The sequence below is a fragment of the Echeneis naucrates genome, chromosome 11 (genome assembly GCF_900963305.1).
Source record: "Echeneis naucrates chromosome 11, fEcheNa1.1, whole genome shotgun sequence".
Classification (NCBI taxonomy): domain Eukaryota; kingdom Metazoa; phylum Chordata; class Actinopteri; order Carangiformes; family Echeneidae; genus Echeneis; species Echeneis naucrates.
The window spans coordinates 7,898,530-7,919,562 of NC_042521.1; the positions used below are offsets into that span (position 1 = coordinate 7,898,530).

Below are 21,033 nucleotides of genomic sequence, written 5' to 3' on the forward strand. Positions count from 1 at the left end.
ACCACACATCTGATGTGTGGTTTAAATCTCTCTCTCTCTCTATATATATATATATATATATATATAGGAAGGAAGAAAAAGATTTGCATTTGAGTGATGTGTCGATTTGGGACCAGGCCACGTGTTGAACATCTAAGCAGACAGCACACTGATATCAACATAGTAACATATGATATCGAGTTCATCTTGTGTGGTCTAACAAGCCAAAGCAAGCTATTTTCTTATACCTAATATCTCTTCTGAGTTTTTGGCAAAGATTGTGTTTTACATCACATCAAGCTGAAAAAGCTAGCTGAATCTGCATACTGCAGGTATGAAGATGATTATTTCTTTTTATTTAGATGTGTTTGAAGATAGAATTCATGTAGACATCCAAACAGCACAACCAGATGCCAATGCTGATCTTTTGGGCACTAATATGCTGCCACAACAGCTTTTGGAACTTGGCTGCATGGATACGCTCCCATTTTGCCACAAGGGCCCACTGAGGTCAGGTGATGATGTTGGGTGACAAGTCCTGGCTGGCACTCAGTGTTACAGTTCATTGCCAAGGTGCTCGGTGGAGTCAAGGTCAGGACTTTGTGCAAGCCGGTCACTTTCTATCACTCCAGGTTTGACAACCTAACATAGATGAAAGGACTCGCTCTACCTTGTTTCAACAAAAAGATGGTCTCTTGGCCTATATTATTTGGAGTTAAGGAGGCCATCCCACAGTGTACATAAGAAATTATTTTGCCATTTCATGGGTATCAGAGGTTAATGCCCACTGGCTTCATTTATAATTTACTGATATCAGAGAGGCTTTTTTTCCCCAATACACTTCACAGCCACCCACTCATGTTTTATTTCATCCCACAGCCATTTGTGTGAACAAGTCAGTTTAAAAACACCTTGCTGCTCTATGAAGGGGTGAGCAGGGAGGAGGACAGAAATTTAGAGGAGATAAAGGGAGGGGAGGGAGAGACAGAGCAGGGTCCTGTTGTGAACACTGATTACTCCCTGCCCACTTGAGATTGATGGAGAGTGACACAGCAAGCACTCTCACGGAAGCACAAACACACGCGCACATATGTGAACACATACACACAAACAACATGTACAAACACAAGCATGAACAGTATCTAAAAAATCATGTGCATGCACAAAGACATACACGCAGGCATCGGACTTTTCGGTCTCTGTATGCTGATTAATGATGGCTGTAACTAGACTGCACTCAGCCCAACACTCCTGCAGTGTGTGAGAGTGCGTGCTCGCTCCTCTGTGTGAATACAAATGTGTGAAAGATCATTCTCTCCATCTCTCTCTCTCTCTCTCTCTCTCTGTATGTTCGAATATATATGTGTGTGGCAGTTCCCACCTGTTTTAATTAGAGGTGGCTATTAAGACAGATTACCTCATTAAGGAGCGTTCCCGACTGTCTAATGAATAGCCTCACAGACACGCAGGCATGCATGTACACCTAAGCTAGTCTTTACTGGGGTAGCTGTCTTAGCCACCTTATCACTGATTCATACATTCTTTGTATGACTTTGGAGCCATTCATTCATTTTAAGCTGCAACTCTTAATCACTCCATATGAACAGTCTCTCGGGTCAAATCTCAATTTTCAGTGTCACATAAACATTTTTCTTTACAACACAAAGATTCAGTTGTGATATAAACTCCTTAACTCCAGAACATTGATGAACAGGCCACATAAGGGTTTACCTTCACAGATGCATTTGACTTGGATGATGGCAGCTACATCTTCACCAAAGATCAGTCTTATATAAAGATGTATACTTTAATACTTTTAGTAAAAGTACAGTAACCTGACTGGAAACTGAACACTTTCATCAAGTGGTACTCCAACAGGTGACTTTCAGTTTTTCTTCAAAGTTTCAAACATTTACTGTGCTGGAGTATCTAAAGTCATTTGATGTCAAAGGTAATTTAAAAGTACTAAAATGGAAAATATGAAGTATTTTTAACAAGTAAATGCTGTAAATCAAAATGCATGGTGTAGTTGGCAATTAAATCTATCGAGCACAACCAATAATGGAACTCAGATTAGCTGGGAGGGAACAGAGCTCCAAAGAATAAAGTAAACCAAAGGCAAGGTTTATTAAAGTCTATTTTTGTTCACAGCAACTGTCGACTGTCAGCTATTCAGAAGCACAGCATGGTGAATAATATAAATTCCAATCTGAACTCACGACATGTAGCTCGGTTCATTTGCTTGCTAACTTCTCCTGGACACACAGGGCCTCGAGCCCGATCATCGGCCCAGCACGCTCCACATCTTTGTTTTTTAATAGTTATGGGGCTTTGGGAGTGTGTTGGACATAATGTGATTAACAAATGACATGCAACTGGCCTTCAACCAGCCTACCCTGATTTTTATTTATGTATTTATTTTAATGGAAAATTGGAAATGTAGTGAGGAAAAATTGAAAGTCACTGGAAATAAAACAAGTACAGATACTCCAAGTACAATGACAGTGTTAGTTTGTTGTTTTTTTTACAGTACACTACTGCCAATTATATGGTGAAGTAAGTGTCATAATTAAAGTTATTCATTTAAAATACACTTTTACTAAAGTGTTTGGACCAACAACATAATACAAATGATGGCATACGCTCCGTACACAACATCAGTTTTGGAGGAAAAAAGATGACAAAGTGCTGTTTCAAGGGTTATAACTTTGGATGTCACCGATCTGAATGCAGATTGGCAACGCATTGTGCTGAAGATATTTTCTATTCTGTACACATGAAAAATTACAATAATTTAATGAACCACCACAGTGACAGCTAAATGTATTTTAAATTTCTTTTAATGTGTTCAACATTGCAGTTTCTTTCTTATTTTAAACATTATTTATGTTTTATTCGTGAATTGCGCACACTAAATTCTGCTCTGTTAACAGCTTTGTACTATGTATGATATTGTGTTTAGATATTGATATAAATAATTAACAAGTTAAGAAATGAGCTCATGTCATCCTGTATGTCTTTGTCCTTCTTCCCCTTGCTTCTGACGCTCTCTCCCTATATGTCATCAGACCACTGTCTTTCCCTCATTCAGCCCCCCGTTAGGGAGGATGGTGGACATACAGTTGAAGAAATGTTTGTTCTCTTTCTCCCCTGACAACTTTCAGTGAGATGTTTTTTGTTTTTTGTTACAGACCCCAGCATATGGTGTTACAGTTATTCCCCTTGTTAGTATCTGGTTTCTGCATTTTATCTAGTTGGAGCTGAATATAGAAACCAAGAAACATTTATAATTTTTCAGATTATTAACCAGGTAGAGTTGATTATTTTCAAATGAACGTTTCAACATCTACAGTCATATACTAGGTAAAAATTTCCAGGAATGTAGGCAAACAAGTTATCGGACAGTTACTTTCACTTTGTCAGTCATTTTCATTTTTCATTGCATTTCCCCTTTTGAAGTCTTTATGTTGTTTGTAGAAAGTAGAAAGAAAATGTGTTTTGTCGTTTTCACAGAAGACACTCTCTTAGACCATGATATAAAAAAACAACAACAAATAATTGAATCAATCTCTTAAGATGATCTATATAACCTCAGGTCTTATCTGAAGTGTTTCTAGTGTAGATATTTAGGGGGAATACTTAACAGTCACAGACAGACACCATTAGCGTAGATGAACGACTTAATAATGCATTACAGCTTGTCCACATGGAGAAAATCCACTTGCTTCTCAGCAGCTCAGAAGCTGAAGTATTAGCTTTTCAGCTGGAAGTGTCATTTCAGGCTTTAATAATCTATGTAAGTCATTGCTCTTTTCTCCATACACATGCACAATGAGGTTTGCGACCTGTGCTGTAGCTATGCTACATTTCAACACTTCTTGAGACAGAGCAAAGGGAGCAGTGTTCCCATCTACGCAGGGGTGATCAGTGACCTTTTTAGTCACCAGCTTGTTTATCTAACTTTCTAGCTACTGCTGGATGAGAGATTATTCTAATTATACCTTCATCCCACACTTTGGAGTTGTTAAGCGCTTCCTGAGCATGCACTCTCTGCATAGATTTATGATTTAATTCTTGTTTTAATACTGGAACAGATTTGAATAGGCACCCACTGTACTCTTAATGATGTACTCTGGGTAATGATGTCATAGCAGACAGAGAATTAAGAGCAATAAACATGAATAACATGTGTGGAAGAAATAGTGCATATATGAAAAGACAAGGGCCTGTAAAGGGAGGGGAAGGGAGTGGAGGACAGGAGTTTGACAACGAGGGAGGGAGAGTTAACTGTGTTCTTGTAGCAAAAATTAAAAGAGTGCATCGTATAATGATAGCGCTACTGCGGTAACACTCTGAGCTTTGGACATAGAAATACTGGACTCAACATTTTGTCCATTGTCTGACATTACTTGTCTTGACTGTTACTTGACCTACTATGTTTGTACATATCTTGGGATTTGTTCTTGGGATTTGTTCTTACCTTACCTTACCTTGGGATTTGTTATTAACCCTTTACATTCTATGCCAAACAGAGACAGACATTGAAGTTCAGAAGAAAATATACATAAAGCAATCTAAAAACACTACATGGTACTTCAAGCAGAAATATGTAATGAGGGACTGACGGCCTGTCCAGCGTGTACCCGCTGGGATTGGCTCCAGCTCCCCCTGCGAGCCAAACAGATAAGCGGTTGAAAAGGAAATGAAAGAGCATGTCCTGAAAAATCTCTCAGAACTTGGATGTCATTAGTTCATCATCTGACCCTCTTCCATCTTTTCAGTGTCCAGTCTCTCTCCAAACTAATAGAACGAAGTTCCCCCCCCCCCCCAAAAAAAAAAATAAATAAAAAATAAATAAATAATAATCAAGCTATAGACATTGTCTGTTGCCTAACCACATTTACAATTTTTTTTTTTTTTTTTGCGTGTGTGTGTGTGTGTGCACGAGTGAGTGTGTGCGTGTGTGTGTGTGTGACTAATAGCAGACATCAGAGGATCCTACTGATCTAGGGCACAAGGTGACCCTTTCTCCGTGTCTCTCACTCAGACACACCCATCAATTCCTGGTCCCTGAGATTAACCAACATGACTGAATGCCTAATTTCAGCCCTCATCCTCACCTAAATCTTCCTTGAACCAGGTCACCTCAACAGCCATTTAAACTTGTGGGACTCAGCATTTTGATGTACACACAGCTGTTGGGCCCCACAAGTAAGTGGGCTCCCAGTTTCCTTACCCCATGAATACAGTCAAACTATCCCCGACACACATCAACACACCTTCTAAAGTACCTGCTCAGCATGGCTCCACTTCACGCTGTTATTAGAGGGTTTATATGTAGCACTGTATTCACTGCAATACCAACTTGTGTGTGTGTGGCTGTGTGTGTACATAGGTATTAATGGACTGGTAAGGTTAACAGGAGGGTTTTATAGGAGGAGATGAGAACATGGGAGGGCAGCCTCCTTACTTTACCTGTAGTAATTAGTATTTTTGTGTCTCAAACGGAACAGCCAAGGTGATAAGGATAAAAAAAATCCCATACACCAAAGAACTGAAGTATGGAATTGGGATCATTGTAAACAGATTATATTTAGTCTGTAGACATTTGATGTTACGCTGGAACGAGGATGTTTTATTCCTTTGGTGTCAAGTGCGAAGCCCCCTCTAAGCCTGGCTGGGATGGCCTGCCATGATTCGCTTTACCAACAAGAGCCATGTTCGTCTTCTCAGCCAATTAAGTACTCTTACCCTACTGACTTGATAAAAGAGTTGCAATGTGGGTCCTACCTACTCGTGCTATGCACCATCAAAGTCTGAGTGCATTCACCAACTACAATGTAAAAAGCTTGTGGTATATTCCATTCAGACAGTCCAGCAGTCTCTTTTGTCGTATTAGTTAAAAAACGGCTGCATTTGCATAAACCACTCCAATAGGTGCAATGTAGGTAAATATTTATGGAGGAAAATGAGAAATGCTAATAATGAATTTGATACGGTCCAGTACAGCACCAACTACAGCTTTAAAAACTACCACGAGAATTGAGTTTTTGATCAGAGTGTCTGGGTCAAATCCTCTAACAAGCTGGGGAAATCTTGATTAAAATGATGAATAAGAAATACCATTCATTAAAAATGTTTGAAGCACCCTAGAGCATGCAGGATAATCCCCAGTAACTCCATTAGAGCTGCAGAAAAACACTGGTTGGACTGGGCAGTGAACTCCTGACACTGTTGCGTAGTTTGTGCAGTGTGTCAGTTTTTATTCTCGCCAGCGGCTGCAAAAGTAGACACGTTTCCTGTATATGTTTCTGAACACACTCTTTCTCTTCGATGCACACAATAAGACAGTCAGGCAAGATAAGGACAGTGAAAGACAGCACTAAACCTGGTGGTGCAGTGGCGTTTTTACAGCATAACTACCTTGTTTTACAGGCTTTGGATTTGTTGTTTTCAGACTGGCTACACAGTTTAATGTATTTTCCATGCTCATCTAGTGTACCAGCGTCATTAGTGTTTACTCATGCATGAATGTGTCACTGTCATTTTGTCTTTAAATGGACCAGTATAACAACACAAGGTCATTGTCCTTAAACATTAAGGGCCTCTTGTAGGATGAGGAAGGAAAGGAAAGACCTAAGGTGTGTTTGTTTCTTCAAATGTTCTTTATATGACTCTTTCAGGTTGTCGGGCAGTAATGTCCCCTCACCCATCATTAGCAACAAGAACTGGCTGCGACTACATTTTGTGACTGATGGCAACCACCGTTACCGTGGTTTCAGCGCACATTATCAAGGTAAGATGGTAAGATAGGACTCATCCATGGAAACAAGTGTCTTAATTTCCCCCCTTGCATGCATTTGCACGCACACGCATCATAATATATCTTTTAATAGACTCTATCTGTTAATGTTTTTGGATTTTTTTTTTTCTTCTCTGCCTTTTCCTTTGGCTTTCTTACTCTGTGCTCCCTTTTTTCCTTTTCAACTGACAGTTTGTCTCTGTCATTTTGCCTGTGACTCCCTTTAATTATGCCTGTTGACTCCTCTCATCTACTGTCTCCATCTTTCAGTATCCCTCTTCCTCCATCTCTCCCTCTCTCCACTGCCCATTATCTATCTTTTACTTTCTTGTTCTCTCAGGTAACTACTCTTGGAGACACAGAATTAGATGTATTTGACACAAACCTTAATAGGTAGAAAGCATTTTGGTAATTTATTTGGCAATGTTCATGTTTCCCAGCAAAGATAATGAGATCTGATTGTTTGAAACAACTGCAGAGACAAGATGGAACAGATAGGCTTTATTTTTCACACTTAACTTGTTCTTGTTCTCTCATGTTTTTTTTTTTTGTCTCAGATTGTCTCTCGTTCTTTCAAAAAAAAAAAAAAAGGACCATTGGCTCCTCTTTGTTAACCACTGGTGCATGATGCATAAAATCCATTCTACATCCCCAGATAAACAGGAAATGGGACTGCGTTTGGTACTGTCATTGCCAGAGGCTCTTGGCCCACCTGCATCACAGTTGCAAACAGGGTGTGATTGATCTACACTGCCAGTATGTGTTTCATGGGCTGGCATCGGCCGCGGTCATCAACTCCACTTCAATCACAATCACAATACCTGTTACGGGTTTTATGTGTGCGCTCACTGTTAAACTCATTCAAAGTTACAGGCACAACACACCGTGTCTTCCTCTGTGTCATTGACCTGGTCTGAGTGGGCGGGCGACACAAGCGTGAATCCAGGTCATGCTTGATTTTTAAATTGCGCTGTACAAGTTGATTATTACTGACACACTCCCTGCTGTGCATCACCTCACACCTCTGCAAATTCAAGTTCACTTCAAGTTACAAGAATGCCGAGTGCTCTGAGGCAAACAAAGTAAGGTGTGCACCCATCCAAAATGCCAGCTCTCAAGAGCTGTCTGCTCCATGTGTTTGTGTAGTTTGTCAGAAATATGCAATCCCATGGTAATGTGGATACATTTTTTATAACTGTCATGTTTTGAAGAGATAAAAAACATTTTGTTAGAAATGACACTCGTACAAAAGTCAGTGATAAAATGTGAATGTTTTTTTTTTTTTTTTTTTTTTTTTGTTTCTACTCCCTCTTCCTTCTGTCATGTCATCAAAATCAAAACTTTTCCATACACTCCAAAGCACTGCTTCCTCTAAGCAGTTATTATAGAGATTTGCTCCGTCTTGTAGAATTATATAAGGTATCTCTCAATCACTGAGAAACCTTTATGAATATTTTTGAATTCTCATTCATCTTCCTTCAGGTTCATGGTTTCCTTCCATAAAGATGTACTGTAAGTTATGAAAAATCGGCTTTTAATAATAATGTGGATCTTGTGGATCCTTATGTGTAGGTGCAGAGATTAATAAGAACCAAGTCAATGAATAAGAATTGTGTGATAGCTGATACGCTACACGTAAACTTTTTATTGAAAATATTAAGAATTAGATAGCTCTATTTCTCTATAGAGCTGTGGCTACTGAATGCAGTTTACAATAAAAGGCATAAAACACTGCAGTTTGTATGTCCTGTTGCTTAAGAAATGGCATCCATTAGTTTTTTACTTTAAATTAAATTCAGCAGCCATTGAATTGAATGATATACAATATTTGCATTTTAAATAGTTTTCTTATGGTCCTGCACTTTGTTACGATCTTAGTCATATGTGCCACTGCTCACATGAAGCAGTTTGCGTGTATTAGAATTTAAAAGAATGCCCAGTGGCAACGTATCGTATCTTTTATCACTAATGTTAAAAATCGAGTAAAGGCAAAATAATCCTTTACAGATTTGAATTGATCAAAGACATAATATCAAAAGAAATGCATAGCCAAAGCATAATTCTAAGTACACATGTAAATCCAGTAAATTTTAGAAAGGCGCTTTTTGAAAATTGTAATTGAGCTCATTGCCCCTCTTCCCCTCTTTCTACAATCTTTCCTCTCTCATCTTTCATCCTCATTTCATTGTCTCTGCCCTGCTCAGTCTTCTCATGTTGTCCTCATCTACGTTCACTTCACTTCTCTGCTCTTTAGGCTCCCTCAGACATTCCCGAGTCTGCGTTCTTGATTGATTGACTGAAAGCCTGACCACTCCCCTTGAGATGAGTTTTTAATTGGTTTAATTGAGCTTCATTACTTTAAAACATTAATCAATGCGTTAATGAGCGCTACCACTTTGATAAGTTGGTTAATTAGTGACATTCTCAACAAACTTGTGAATGATTGACTGCTTCCTGTCAGCTGTCAGTCATCTCCATTAGTATCATTTGGTTCTTATACATTAACAGAAGGGCTAGTGGATGTATGAAAAAGTTTAAAATGCTGTCATAAATGGTTTCTTAAAATGTTGCATATTTTTAGTGCCTGAACTACATGAAATCCGTTCAAGAAAGAAAGTATGCTGCATGATGTTCATTTCATATCTAGTGGAAGCATTGGACAGTACAGGAAACTGACTGTCTTAAAGTGCTTTTAAAAAACTGTTTTAAATTGTTTATAAAAGTTTTCTGGAGTCATTAACCTCAGAAGAGAATGCTCTTTTTAATTTATACTATTACTTTCCATTTCATTCAGTTTATTGCACTTTTTCTACTGTATTTGTTATGCTCTAGCCCCTTCAGATTTACTCTTTAATTAATATTCATCAACTCTACTTCATACAAAATTATTCTACTTTATTATATTCCCATATGTTTTTACCTAGACTCCAATTCCACCTTGTAAACTGTATATTGTTCTGGTCTACTGAATTCCACTTTTCTCCCAGAGAATTTAGTTTGGCAGGATTATAATGGCACAGGGTTAGTTTAGTCTAGTGGCAAGTACTCCATAAAAATGTTTCCAAATGTGTCTCTGAAAGACTAAATGAACAAAATCTGCTTTGGCAGGGTGGGTTTACTTTGTAAGACACTGCTATGAGAGGGAGATGCTTGGCTGTAGGTGTTGTTGGCTAGCTCGACATTGTTTCTATCTGTGTGTTGGTTTGTGAAGGCCCATAAAAATGTCCTCCTTTTGCTGTCAGACATTAATGAAATTCCAAATTAATAACAATCTCTTAATTATTTATGTGCAAGTTCGCAGAAGAGGCAGGGGCGAACAGTGAGAGTAGGGGGGTGGCGCTGCAGTGAGGAAGACAAAATGGTGAAATAACGAAAAAGGAGTTAGAAATGGGTGGCCGAAGAGATCTAGTAATTTAGCTGTGAGGTTCAGCTTAATATTTTTAACTAAGTGTTAATATGCGTTTGTGTGCGTTTGCCCATGTCCATGCATGGGTGTGTGCGTTTTTGTTGTTACTTTAGTGTTTTTGGTAATATAAAGCCTGCAGCTCTGCTTCATGGTGAAATCAAGTTCATGTCAACATGCCATAAGCTTTATGCTGATAAGGCTAAATAAAGGGCATTAACCATTTCAAGTCAGATATCTCTCCCTTGGTCATGGTGCTCTTGTTAAAGGAAGGAATAACTACTAATTTACATATCATTCCTCCAATCTCAGGCGGTTTCATTAATATTTATAAGACTGATCAAATATCTATGAAATAGGTTAAAGACTTTATAGCTAAATAAAACTTCAAACATTAAGTGTCCATTAGCATGTTTAATTGAAACTCTTTAGTTATTCAGCTATGGCAACATGTTTAAGCTTTCCACCTCAGGACAAAAATGCTTTCATTTATCTGCGCTCAATTCTGTCATATTTGCACCCTGGCATCTCGCGTAATAAAGCGCATGCCTCTTTTGCCCAATTTCCCCTGGGGATCAGTTTTGTGTTGTGATTTGGAAACTCAACAAAGCTTTTGTGTGATTTCTAATTGTTTTGAAGCATACTGAAGTGTACAGTACTTTGCAAGCCAAGATGAAATCAGAGTTGATGTAGTTTCATACCATGGGAAATTCATTCACTGTCAACATGACACTAAGGACTGTATCCCAGCTATCCTAAGTGTGGTGTTGCACCCTGGGATCCTAAAACATTCATCTTGTATGCAGTAGGTCTGTCTTGTAGACTCGGAGCGAATGTGCCATGTGGGGATTTCCAAGAAGCCAGCTGTCAAACGAACATATGGAAGTCATTTTTTGTCTACTACTGCATTTTCCGAACTCTGACTTGGATGTCCTTGTCAGTAATATCTTTACAATAAAGCCTCTGGATATGTTTCAGCAGTATTTAAATCAGGAAAGACAACACCTGTAAACACAATAGATGTAGATGCACTGCTTTGAATAATTCATGAGAAGCATGTGCTGGACCTGTCAATTAGATCACTTTCAATCGGGTCAAACCCCGAAAATGGCATCCATTCCAGCATCTGCCAGAGATGGCATGAAGGAAACTTGGTTTTGGTGGTGGTTGTGTGGTGGTGATGGCAAAGTAATGCAGACAGCAATGACAGCAGTGCAACATAACAAGTAAAGCAGTTTTAATATCCTTCAGCTAGAATGATCATTTGCTGATAGGAACGCCTGCGAGCAATTTTCAGCAAAGTCAATGGATAATAACTGAGGTGGATCCCCAGTGTGATGATCGCATTAGAAGGGTAATTGTCTTCCTGCTTGAACTTTTGCTTAAGATTCATTACTGTAATTACAATCTGAGACCTTAAGCCATTTACAATGAAACAACAAATCAGATTAGAATCTTTATTGCACAAGTTCGACTTTTAAACTTGCTCTGCAGGACAGATTTTGGGACAGCTGTTCTTTTACCATACGTAGTGACTATAGCGGAATAAACCAGGTAAAGATCAAGCTGCGTATGATACAGTATGGTCTTAGTCCCACTTCCCGCTGCCCCTGTAGGCTGCAGCAGGAAGTTTTCAGTCCACTTTCCAGTGCAATAAAAGAGGACATGAACAGTTCTCGCTTAAAGCTAGAAACCAGTGAATTATACTGCTTAAACTGAGTTGTCAACAACCACAGGAAGGAAATATTGTAACACAATTTTACAGGGAATTTTCCCCTTTAAACAGGTCAACTATTATCATTTTCAGGGCCGTTCCTTTTCAAGAAAAATATCTCCCTCTCAAATTTGTAGTGAGAACTGTGGGAAAAGCTCTGGACACTTCGTCAGCCAGTGAGTCACATGCTTTCAGCCGGTCGGTGAGTCATGTATTCACTCAGTTATCCAGCCCCCAGTAGACTGCACTCTTTCAGGTAACTGCTCTTCCAGCAAATGCTTGCACGATGTACAGAAATATTAAGGTTGTTGAACGCTGAATGATGAAAGTAGATGTGATAAAAATCCATGCAATAAATTAACAGTTCACTAAACTCCTCTCCCGGACAGTGATTATCTAATCGTAGCTTAGCAACTATAACTAAGCATGACAGGCCTGTCAATGTGTGAATGTGTCTACATGCAGAGGTAGTGAGCGTGGGTCTCTATCAAGAGCATTACTCCCCGTTAAATTAGTTAGGCGAACCTTTTCCAAATGCAGTAAATGTTAAAGTAAATACTGTAGTGAATTAGTCATTTTACTTAACAATAGAAAAGTTATGATATCAAATATTTTTAAAGGGAAGAAAAAATCATTATGATAAAATTTGAACTTTTGAAATGGCAGGAGGTGGAAACAAGGTTCATCAGATTATTTCTGGCACAGTGAACGGTATTCGATAAACAACATCAAATTACACAAACAGCCAATGATTTTCATTTAATTTGTGTGGGTAATCTCATAGCATTACCGTCTATAAATGATTTAGACATCCTGGAAATGATTTTTTAAAGAACGTCTTTGCTCCATATTGTAGAGCCATTCGGTTAGCCACACAGTTTTGCATTTTTCAGGGGAAACCTATTTAGTCAATTTACATTGCGCTGAATCCAGCTACATCCAGCTGTCATGGATAAAATCAGCTGATCAATCACAATTTACTACTGTTGCACTTACTGTGAGTAGCTTGGTTAACTGTGTCAGATAAAAGCCTTGACTGTCTAGTCAGTCAGCCATTCACTCTGGCATTCAGCCAGCTCGTGGGTCAGTCAGCTAGCAATCTAGTTAATTGAATTGTTGCCAGTGGCTCCATTTGCTATACAAATTTTACCCTGAATACTGAAAGTTAATGTCTGCCTCTTACAAATCAACATACACAGTTCAGAAAGCGGCGAAGAGACTGTAGAAACCTCTGCAAAGCTACAAAATTGTTACAAAATTCCCTCTTCAACATCAGAAGCTGCCTGTGTAATGCATAGTTTGGATAATGTTTTGATGACCTTGCCTTGTACATGTGTCCATGTTGTGCCGGAGGAGAGGTCTACCTTTAGTTTACCCATGGGGGTGAGAACATTACATACAGGTTTAACAAGTTTGACCGGCTGCCTAAGATGGTGTAGGTCACTCTTTGGCTGATGAGAGACCTGACCTGTCAGGGCCTGGACTCCACCGGACCTCTGATCTGGTGAATATTGAGGAATATAGACAGCCTTCCGCAAACCATTGCTAAACCATTTTGGCAGTGTGGCAGGATGAATTATCCAGCTGAAAGAGGCCATGTTCACTTGCTGGCTAATATTTTTCTACTGACAGCCATTGTAAAGAGATAATGAGTGTTATTTACTGCACCCTTCAGCGGTTGTTTTTTTAGTGATGGGTGGTGCATACAATATATATTTAATATGACATCCACAATGTTTGAACTAAACAGTTGAACTGACTCTTCTTGCTGATGCTACGGTCACTCTGTTGACGTTCAGAGCTCTGCACACTGAAAGTAATGCGCTTTTCTTTTGATTGTTACATTTCAAAAGGATTGGGACCCTAACCTGTCACAGCAAACTGGAACAAAGCAAAGCTTTTTGCAGCCTTGTATGTCAGTCAATTCTAGTTACATGTAAAAAAAAAAAAAAGTATCTGCATCTGTCATTATTCTACTGCCATCATCCATTCAATAGTTTGCAACTAGCCTGTCTGTCACTTTTTAGCCAATATGGGAAATGCAAATGACTGGATAATGTCACTGAACCAACATTGTTGTTGGTTCAGTCACTCATTCCCATGATGCTTAATTTAAATGTGGGAAGTTTTAGCTTCTGTGATCTGCCTCTTCGCTCATACACTGTGTGCTGCAATAATTACCATGCATTACAAGCAGGCACATACTTGAAGTGCTGTTTACACACTAGAAACCTTATTTTACTGTTGGAAGATAAGACAAAGACAAAGTGCTCCTTCTAGATCAGGTACACTTGCTTCCTTTTGTTGATTTTAGCGCTGTGTGTTTAGTTTCTCTACTGACTCAGAATGTAACAGAAAATCTTGGATACGATGGAGCAAATTCAATGTTCCCGCATGGCACCATGCTCCAATGCTCAACACTACACCAGCAACACTTGGCTTTGGGGGGGGGGGGGGGGGGGGGGTAATGTCACTGTGAGCTGATGTGTTTGTCGCTGCTTAAAGTATGTCTGCATCCCTGCACGTGTGTCTCATAGGTCCTTGTGCACTTTGCATTTACTCCCTGTATGTATGGCACTATATAGATTAATCTGTCAACATTTTACTTTTTTGTACATATGGAGCCTCTCAGAGCAAATTCAGTGTGCAGCTGTATTTGTGTGTATTTGTAAACCCTTTGAATCCAGGTGTATGTGTGTGTGTTTCGGTTTGTGTGTGTGTACTTATTTATCTGTTTTCTATGCATGTGTCAAGTATGAACAATCTGTTTCCCTCCCCGCGGCTGAATCTCCCAATCACATCCCTCCATCATCTCTCTTCATTACGTATTCATGAGTTCTGTGTCTGGAGGGCTGTGATTGGCTCTTAATGAACAACTGACGGCATTATCAGTCAGCGAGGCAACAAAATAAGTCAGTCAGTACAAAAGAAACAGCAGTCAACCTCTGGTACAGGAACATTACTCAACTGGAGCAGAGACACCCTTCCCCTTAGGGAGTCTGACATATTGGATATTGTCAGCTGTATGGTATGTGTGATGTGGCTCTCATAATGTCTCAAACCTTCCTGTGATCAAGTGCACACATCATAAATGCTAATTACCCTGGATAATTACATCCAAGGAAAAATAGAGCATTTAGCACACGTGGAATCTACCATTAAGGGTTCTCTGTAAATAAATCCCCACGTCCTTTTTTTTTTTTTTTTGTCAGCCACAGCCTGAGAATCATTAGTCAAACCGAAGACACACTACTGCCCTCAGGAAGTTCGTGTGAGCTCATAAATCTGTGAACTACCCCTTTATCATCTTTTATATTATTTGGGGAGCTTGTGCATAACCATCACTGGCTTTCATTGTTGACTTGGTGCTCTGCTATTGCAATATCAAAAGGACTGTTAGCACAGGGATCATTAGAGTATGTTTAGCTGGGAATGTACCTGCTTGAATTAATGCAGCTAGTTTGCATAGACACAATCTGGGGATGTATGATTGCTGGTTTGTGGTTACAAAACAGCTGATCAGATGTGGAGGATTTCTGCATCACTGACTGCCGCCCTCACCCACTAATTGCACTCCCTAACTGCGTATATTAGAATTGTGATGAATTCATTGTAGGCAAAGGTGTACATAGTGTATTGTTGCCTACGCACTCATCAAAATATTTATTAATCCTTTCTGCCTAGTTAATGCAAAATCTGAGCCCGCTCAGATTAAACACATCCAAACTATTACCTTGAGGAAGAAAGCCTTTCATATACATCTTGCACACATTGTGCGTGTGACTCTTGCTTGTGTTTTTTTCAGAAGTCACTTTTATTACCAATGCAAAGCTGTATTTGATTTTTAGTAATTTAAAGGTCTAGTGACATTTTTACTGTGAATTTGATGAGAAAATGTATACTGCTCTGTCCGTGCAGCTCCTGTAGCTAAGTTTAAAGAGATGAGGGGTGTGTTTATATTGGCTGCACAGACAGTAGCATGAGACACACAGTCTGTATGACGTGCACACAGGCTACCATGGTTTTAATTTTCTTGGTACTATCTGAACAACCATGTATAAATTTTAGCAGCTGCACATGAAGTATGGACATTATATGAGCATAGCAGAAACCCAGTGTAAATATATTGTAATCAATAATTTAACAGGTGAAGTGGTGTTTTACCATTACATGGTGCTCCCTCCCATCTTTAACTTTCAGATTGTGCGTGTTTCGCACAATGAGGGTAAATATGGTTAATAATGTTCAAAACAAAAAGACATTAAACATTCCATTATGTATGTAATCAATGTAAGAACTAATTATAACAGCAACGCAACAAAGCCACAGTGCACACATGCGCACATTTCAGTTGTAGCAGTTCAACAACAATATAAAGAAGCTGTCACACACACACTATAAAGGCAATGTGTCAAGCAAATACATGTTTTTCATGCATATATAATATTAAACCATACTGTAAGTACAAGTACGCTAAGCCATCAGCATCAGCAGTGTGGACGGTTTAATTTTAGAGTCATTAGTAGTGAGCATCTACATCACAACCTCACCATGTCTTGGAACAGCCAACCAGCCTAATTGAAACAACTTCAAACCTTATTTCAGCCCAGATCCCTTCGGATGAATCACTTCCTTTTCTTCATACTTGCCAGTCAACAATGTGAGTTTTGTGTTTTCAATATTGAAAGTAAGCCAGTTACCTCTATTTTTGGAGCCGATTTTTAAAATCCTTCCATGATTTTTCAGCCCTTAGTGTAGACTATCTGTTTGCACAGTAAATATTTGCTCTGCAAGGGGCATCTAGCCCAAAAACCGGTGAGTTCCATTAGAGCACATCATGCTTGTTTGCCTGAATCACTTCCATCGAGAATATTTTACTGCTTCACATTGCCAGTATTAAGATATATAAAATCCAGATAGTATTGTGATTAAACAAGTATGACTAAAATAACACAGTCATCGAGCTGGATCCTGACTTGGGCAACAGAGTAGCATTACATTGTGGGATAACTGTATGTGTTGGCTAAGAAAAAAATGTAGTTTTGTTTTTTAAGTGTCAATTTAACATCAGTTTCCAGGGATGCTTTTTCTATAAAGTATAACTTAAAGAGTATTTTATTAAACTAATTTTTTAGCCGTTCTCTAGTTATGTCTTAGCTCGGTTTTTACCCATTCTTCAATGCTAGTAAAATGTAGTTTGGTTAAATATGCAATATTTTAGTTCATAAATATGGTTTGCTTAAATGCAGCTGCCCTTCCATCTGTTGTTTGCAGTGGAGCTGCTGCTTGTCGGCTAGAATATTAACATGGGCATATTTAACTTTGATGCATATTCACACCGGGCAGGTTTTATGGTGCACATTAACAGGGGCTTGACATAGTGAATGAATTTGCACAGACAAACACAAATTAGACTCTTAAAATATTTTTGGCCCCGATTCCCGCATTTGGCTGCCTAACAGGGGGAGAGATGCATTTCAAACCTGATTGTAAGACTTTGATCTAGAGACCAACTTCCCCTGGTTGTAAAAAAAAAAAAAAAAAAAAAAAAAAAAAAAACTCTGTAGAGGAACATTTTCAATTTCTGACAAGTGGGACATTTTCAAATGCAGGCAAGGCTGAAATGATGTAATGCATTGTTTCTCACCCCTTTTTGTCCAATTTTGCTGTTGGCTGTTGGATTCCTTTATTTATTTATTTATTAGTTTTTCCTGTATTTGCACAAAAGAGGACTGTACTGCCTGTTGTGAATAGGACTGACAGCTTTAGGCATCAGGAATTGTTATTTTCAGTGGAAGGGAAAATGTGTTCACTCTACTTTTATCATAGTTTCTAGTGAGATATATATTTCAATATGGCTTTCTGTAGTTGTTCCAAATTGTTTGTGAAATGACCTGGGAGGAGAAGAATAAGTGGGGGACGTATGAATCACTGCTCTTGAATATCATCAATGAAATGCAGTAAAAAGTGACACTTTTTATCTGAGTGATCGCAGATACTGTATCAGGCATTACGCTTGTTCTCCCCTCATTTTAAATAGCTATGACACCAATGTCAGGAATAATAAATTTAATCCTTTGTGTAGGTGAAATTCTCTGAAGTCAGTTGAAAGATTTTTGCATTCTGTTTGTCTGCATGCGCTCATTCTGCCATAAACAGCTGTGACACAGGAGTTGCAAAGAGCGCACTCATTAGTGGATAATTTATTAATTAAATCTATTATTATGTAATCAAGACTTTCTCAACTTTTTACAAAATACAATGTACCCTGAAGATTGTTTGCTATTTATAAAGTCTATTTTAAGATAAATCAGTGTTTGTCTTCGGGCGGTATCATAGTAAGATAAATGAAAAACAAAATAGTGCCTACAGTTCCAGTTATTATTTGTGTGTTCCGTATTTTGTTGATAGTAAACTGTTACATGAGGTTTTTCTGTTATGTGGAAAAAGTAAGGAATCTCTTGCAGTTAATTAATGAAAATAAGATAAAATGTAGAAAAATAAGTATAATTGAAGTATTATGACCACACACATTGAAATTATATGAAGTTATTAAGCTGGCTAATTAATAGAATTAAAGAGCTCATGTTTAACCTCTTTGCATGAGATTAATTGTTCGCTCATTAATTTAACTAATAAAATGTCAACATGATAAGTTGAGTACCAAGAACATATGTGGATGTACTTATACTTGTCGGCTATGGTCTTAACCATGTCAAATAGAGTACTACGGATGCATGCATATAGATGTGGCGCCCAGAACATTCGGGTAATTGCTGTGCATTATTGCGCAGGACATTTGTTGACATTCTTTGGAATAAAAACAACATTTATCAGACATTCATTATCGCAATTTGTCACTATATTTGTCATTCAGGACGAGATGTATTTGTCTTTATGTTTTCATTATTTAGGGTGCTTAATTTGTTTTGACAGAATGTAGCATGAAAAAAAATCTATAATCTTTCGGGAGTCAAATCAAGATTACCTCGGGGCGTTTTGTTGGTTGTTTTTATTATTGTTGGATAGTCACATATAGCGCCCATCCACTTACTTATTTGAGTCATGAGACTTATTAATTTTACATACTGAGCTATCCACCATAAGCCCAGATGAGTTTAATTTGTGGAAACCGGTTTGCCAGTTGAGAAAAATGAAGTAATGTGCAATGAGGAGTATGGGTAGTCAAGTGGTTGAAACATTAATAAGCATTGAATTGGTTATTTGCTTACAAGCTGACTGTCCAATTCACACACTTGGCACAAGAAACAGCCCCCCCTCACTCCCCGCGCCGTCACCCCTGGAGTAACAGTCCTGTGTCCAGGAAAAAATCGCTTTGCAGGCGTCTTTCTGAGATTAAGAGCTGTGGCCATGTCTAAAAGTTCACAACTTTGAGCCACTGACCTTAAAATTATTGATAGATTACACATTCTACCACAAATTGGGACGAAATAGTAACATTTGCATGGAACGGAATCAAACTTAAACTGAATTGCTTCATTTCATATGCGGTCTGGTCTGGTCTGTAATAACAGTCGTTCCAAGGTTGCTGACCTTGGAACGATGTTTACCCATGTTTGAAAGAGTTCATGCTGACAGGGATCCCTCTTTCACTTTCACTCTCTTGCCTTTCATTTACTCTAATTAAAGGAACCATTTATTTTCAAACATGACATTATGTGGATGCTTTGATGACAGAGCTGTGTCATTGTTGTGGTTGTTTTGATTAAAGCTGCAATTCCCTGAACCAGCTTTTGTTCAGAACATGATGGGGATTCCAGCAAAATGCCTCAGTAGCTGATGTATGTGTCTGAGTGACATAAAGCAAAGAAGTCCAAGATTTTTATGAACGCATAACCTGACCGGTCAATCATCTTCCTGACATTCTTCCTTCTATCTACTCTTGCGTCTCTGTCCTTGTTCCTGTCTGTTCCCACCATTTCAAAATTTACTTTGCCTTTGTAGCTTTTTTTTTTTTTTTTGACAATTGTACTCTTCTCTCTCTCAACTTTGTGAGGGAGAAGAATTTGCTTTTCTGAACTCCTCTGCTGGGTCAAATTTTTTTTCCTACTTTTTCCAATCTGTTTTCTGATTTTTCCTCTCTTTTTCTTGTATTCTGTTCTCCTCTGCAGTGAAGCGATCAGTAGATTTTAAATCGCGGGGCGTTAAATTATTCCCTGGCAAAGATTCCAGCAACAAGTTTTCAATATGTGAGTTCCCATCTTAATGTCACTTTGGATAATGAACGAATGTGTTGGCTTGGTATGACTTGCATCAGCTTTGTTTTCACCTTTTGTTCTGGTTTCGCTTTTATTCATTTGGCTGTCACACTCAACATGTTTGTACTTCTCATTATTGAAACCCACGAACATCTTGCCTTATCTTTTCACACAGCATGTGATATCAGTTCAGTGACATAAATTTGTATGCAAATGTGTTGAACATGCCACAGCCTTTATGAGCATGCACTTGCTATTCTTGGCTTTTGTTGTTTGATGTTTTGTATGTGTGTTTTGGTCAGGTGTCTTTGTTTATGCATGCTTTTTCATGGCTGGCTTTGATATATTCAATCACAGCTTGTTCTGATAAGCTTAATCATGGTTTGTTTTGGCTTGTTTTCGGCTCGTTCATCAAATGTATATCAGCTGGTGTAATATTGTTTACCATCCCCTCTTCTCCTCTCTTCTCTTCTCAATCTAAAGTCCTTTCAAATAATAAAAAGGAATTTGTTGTATCACTTTAGTTTTCACTTTAACAAGGTTACACTTAATAAGCGCAAAGAGGTGCATGTTAATTTACTGATCTATATTTGGAACTACAACTTCCTTTAACTTTGGGGAATTTCAATTTGTATGATTGAGTCACTTTGGAAACTTTAATTAAACACTGGAGTGAAATTTGTTGGTATGAGGGTGATAGTGGTTTAAATGTCATTTGTCATCCTGTAACTGAAAGGCATGGCCAGATGAGCATTATTTTAAGCCTCTTCACCACACCGATGCTGGAGGATCGTACAAAAACTGAAGAAAAAAAAAAAACAACTCCAAGAAAAAGAGAACCTTTGTTACTCAGGTTTCTGAGATTAAAGCTGTCACTTTAATGCCCAATTTTCTCTTTATATCTTTCACACTTCCT

At 38.5% G+C, this 21,033-nt stretch overlaps 1 protein-coding gene across 1 annotated transcript in view; it reads left to right on the forward strand.

Moving 5' to 3' along the window:
• The window catches only part of csmd3b (CUB and Sushi multiple domains 3b), a 210,628-nt gene that overhangs the window by 87,912 nt on the left and 101,683 nt on the right, over positions 1 to 21,033 (forward strand). Inside the window, exons 6-7 of the mRNA XM_029514819.1 lie at positions 6,663 to 6,775; positions 20,031 to 20,108. Of these exons, the coding sequence (XP_029370679.1) occupies positions 6,663 to 6,775; positions 20,031 to 20,108 (191 nt within the window). The remainder of the gene's footprint in view (positions 1 to 6,662; positions 6,776 to 20,030; positions 20,109 to 21,033) is intronic.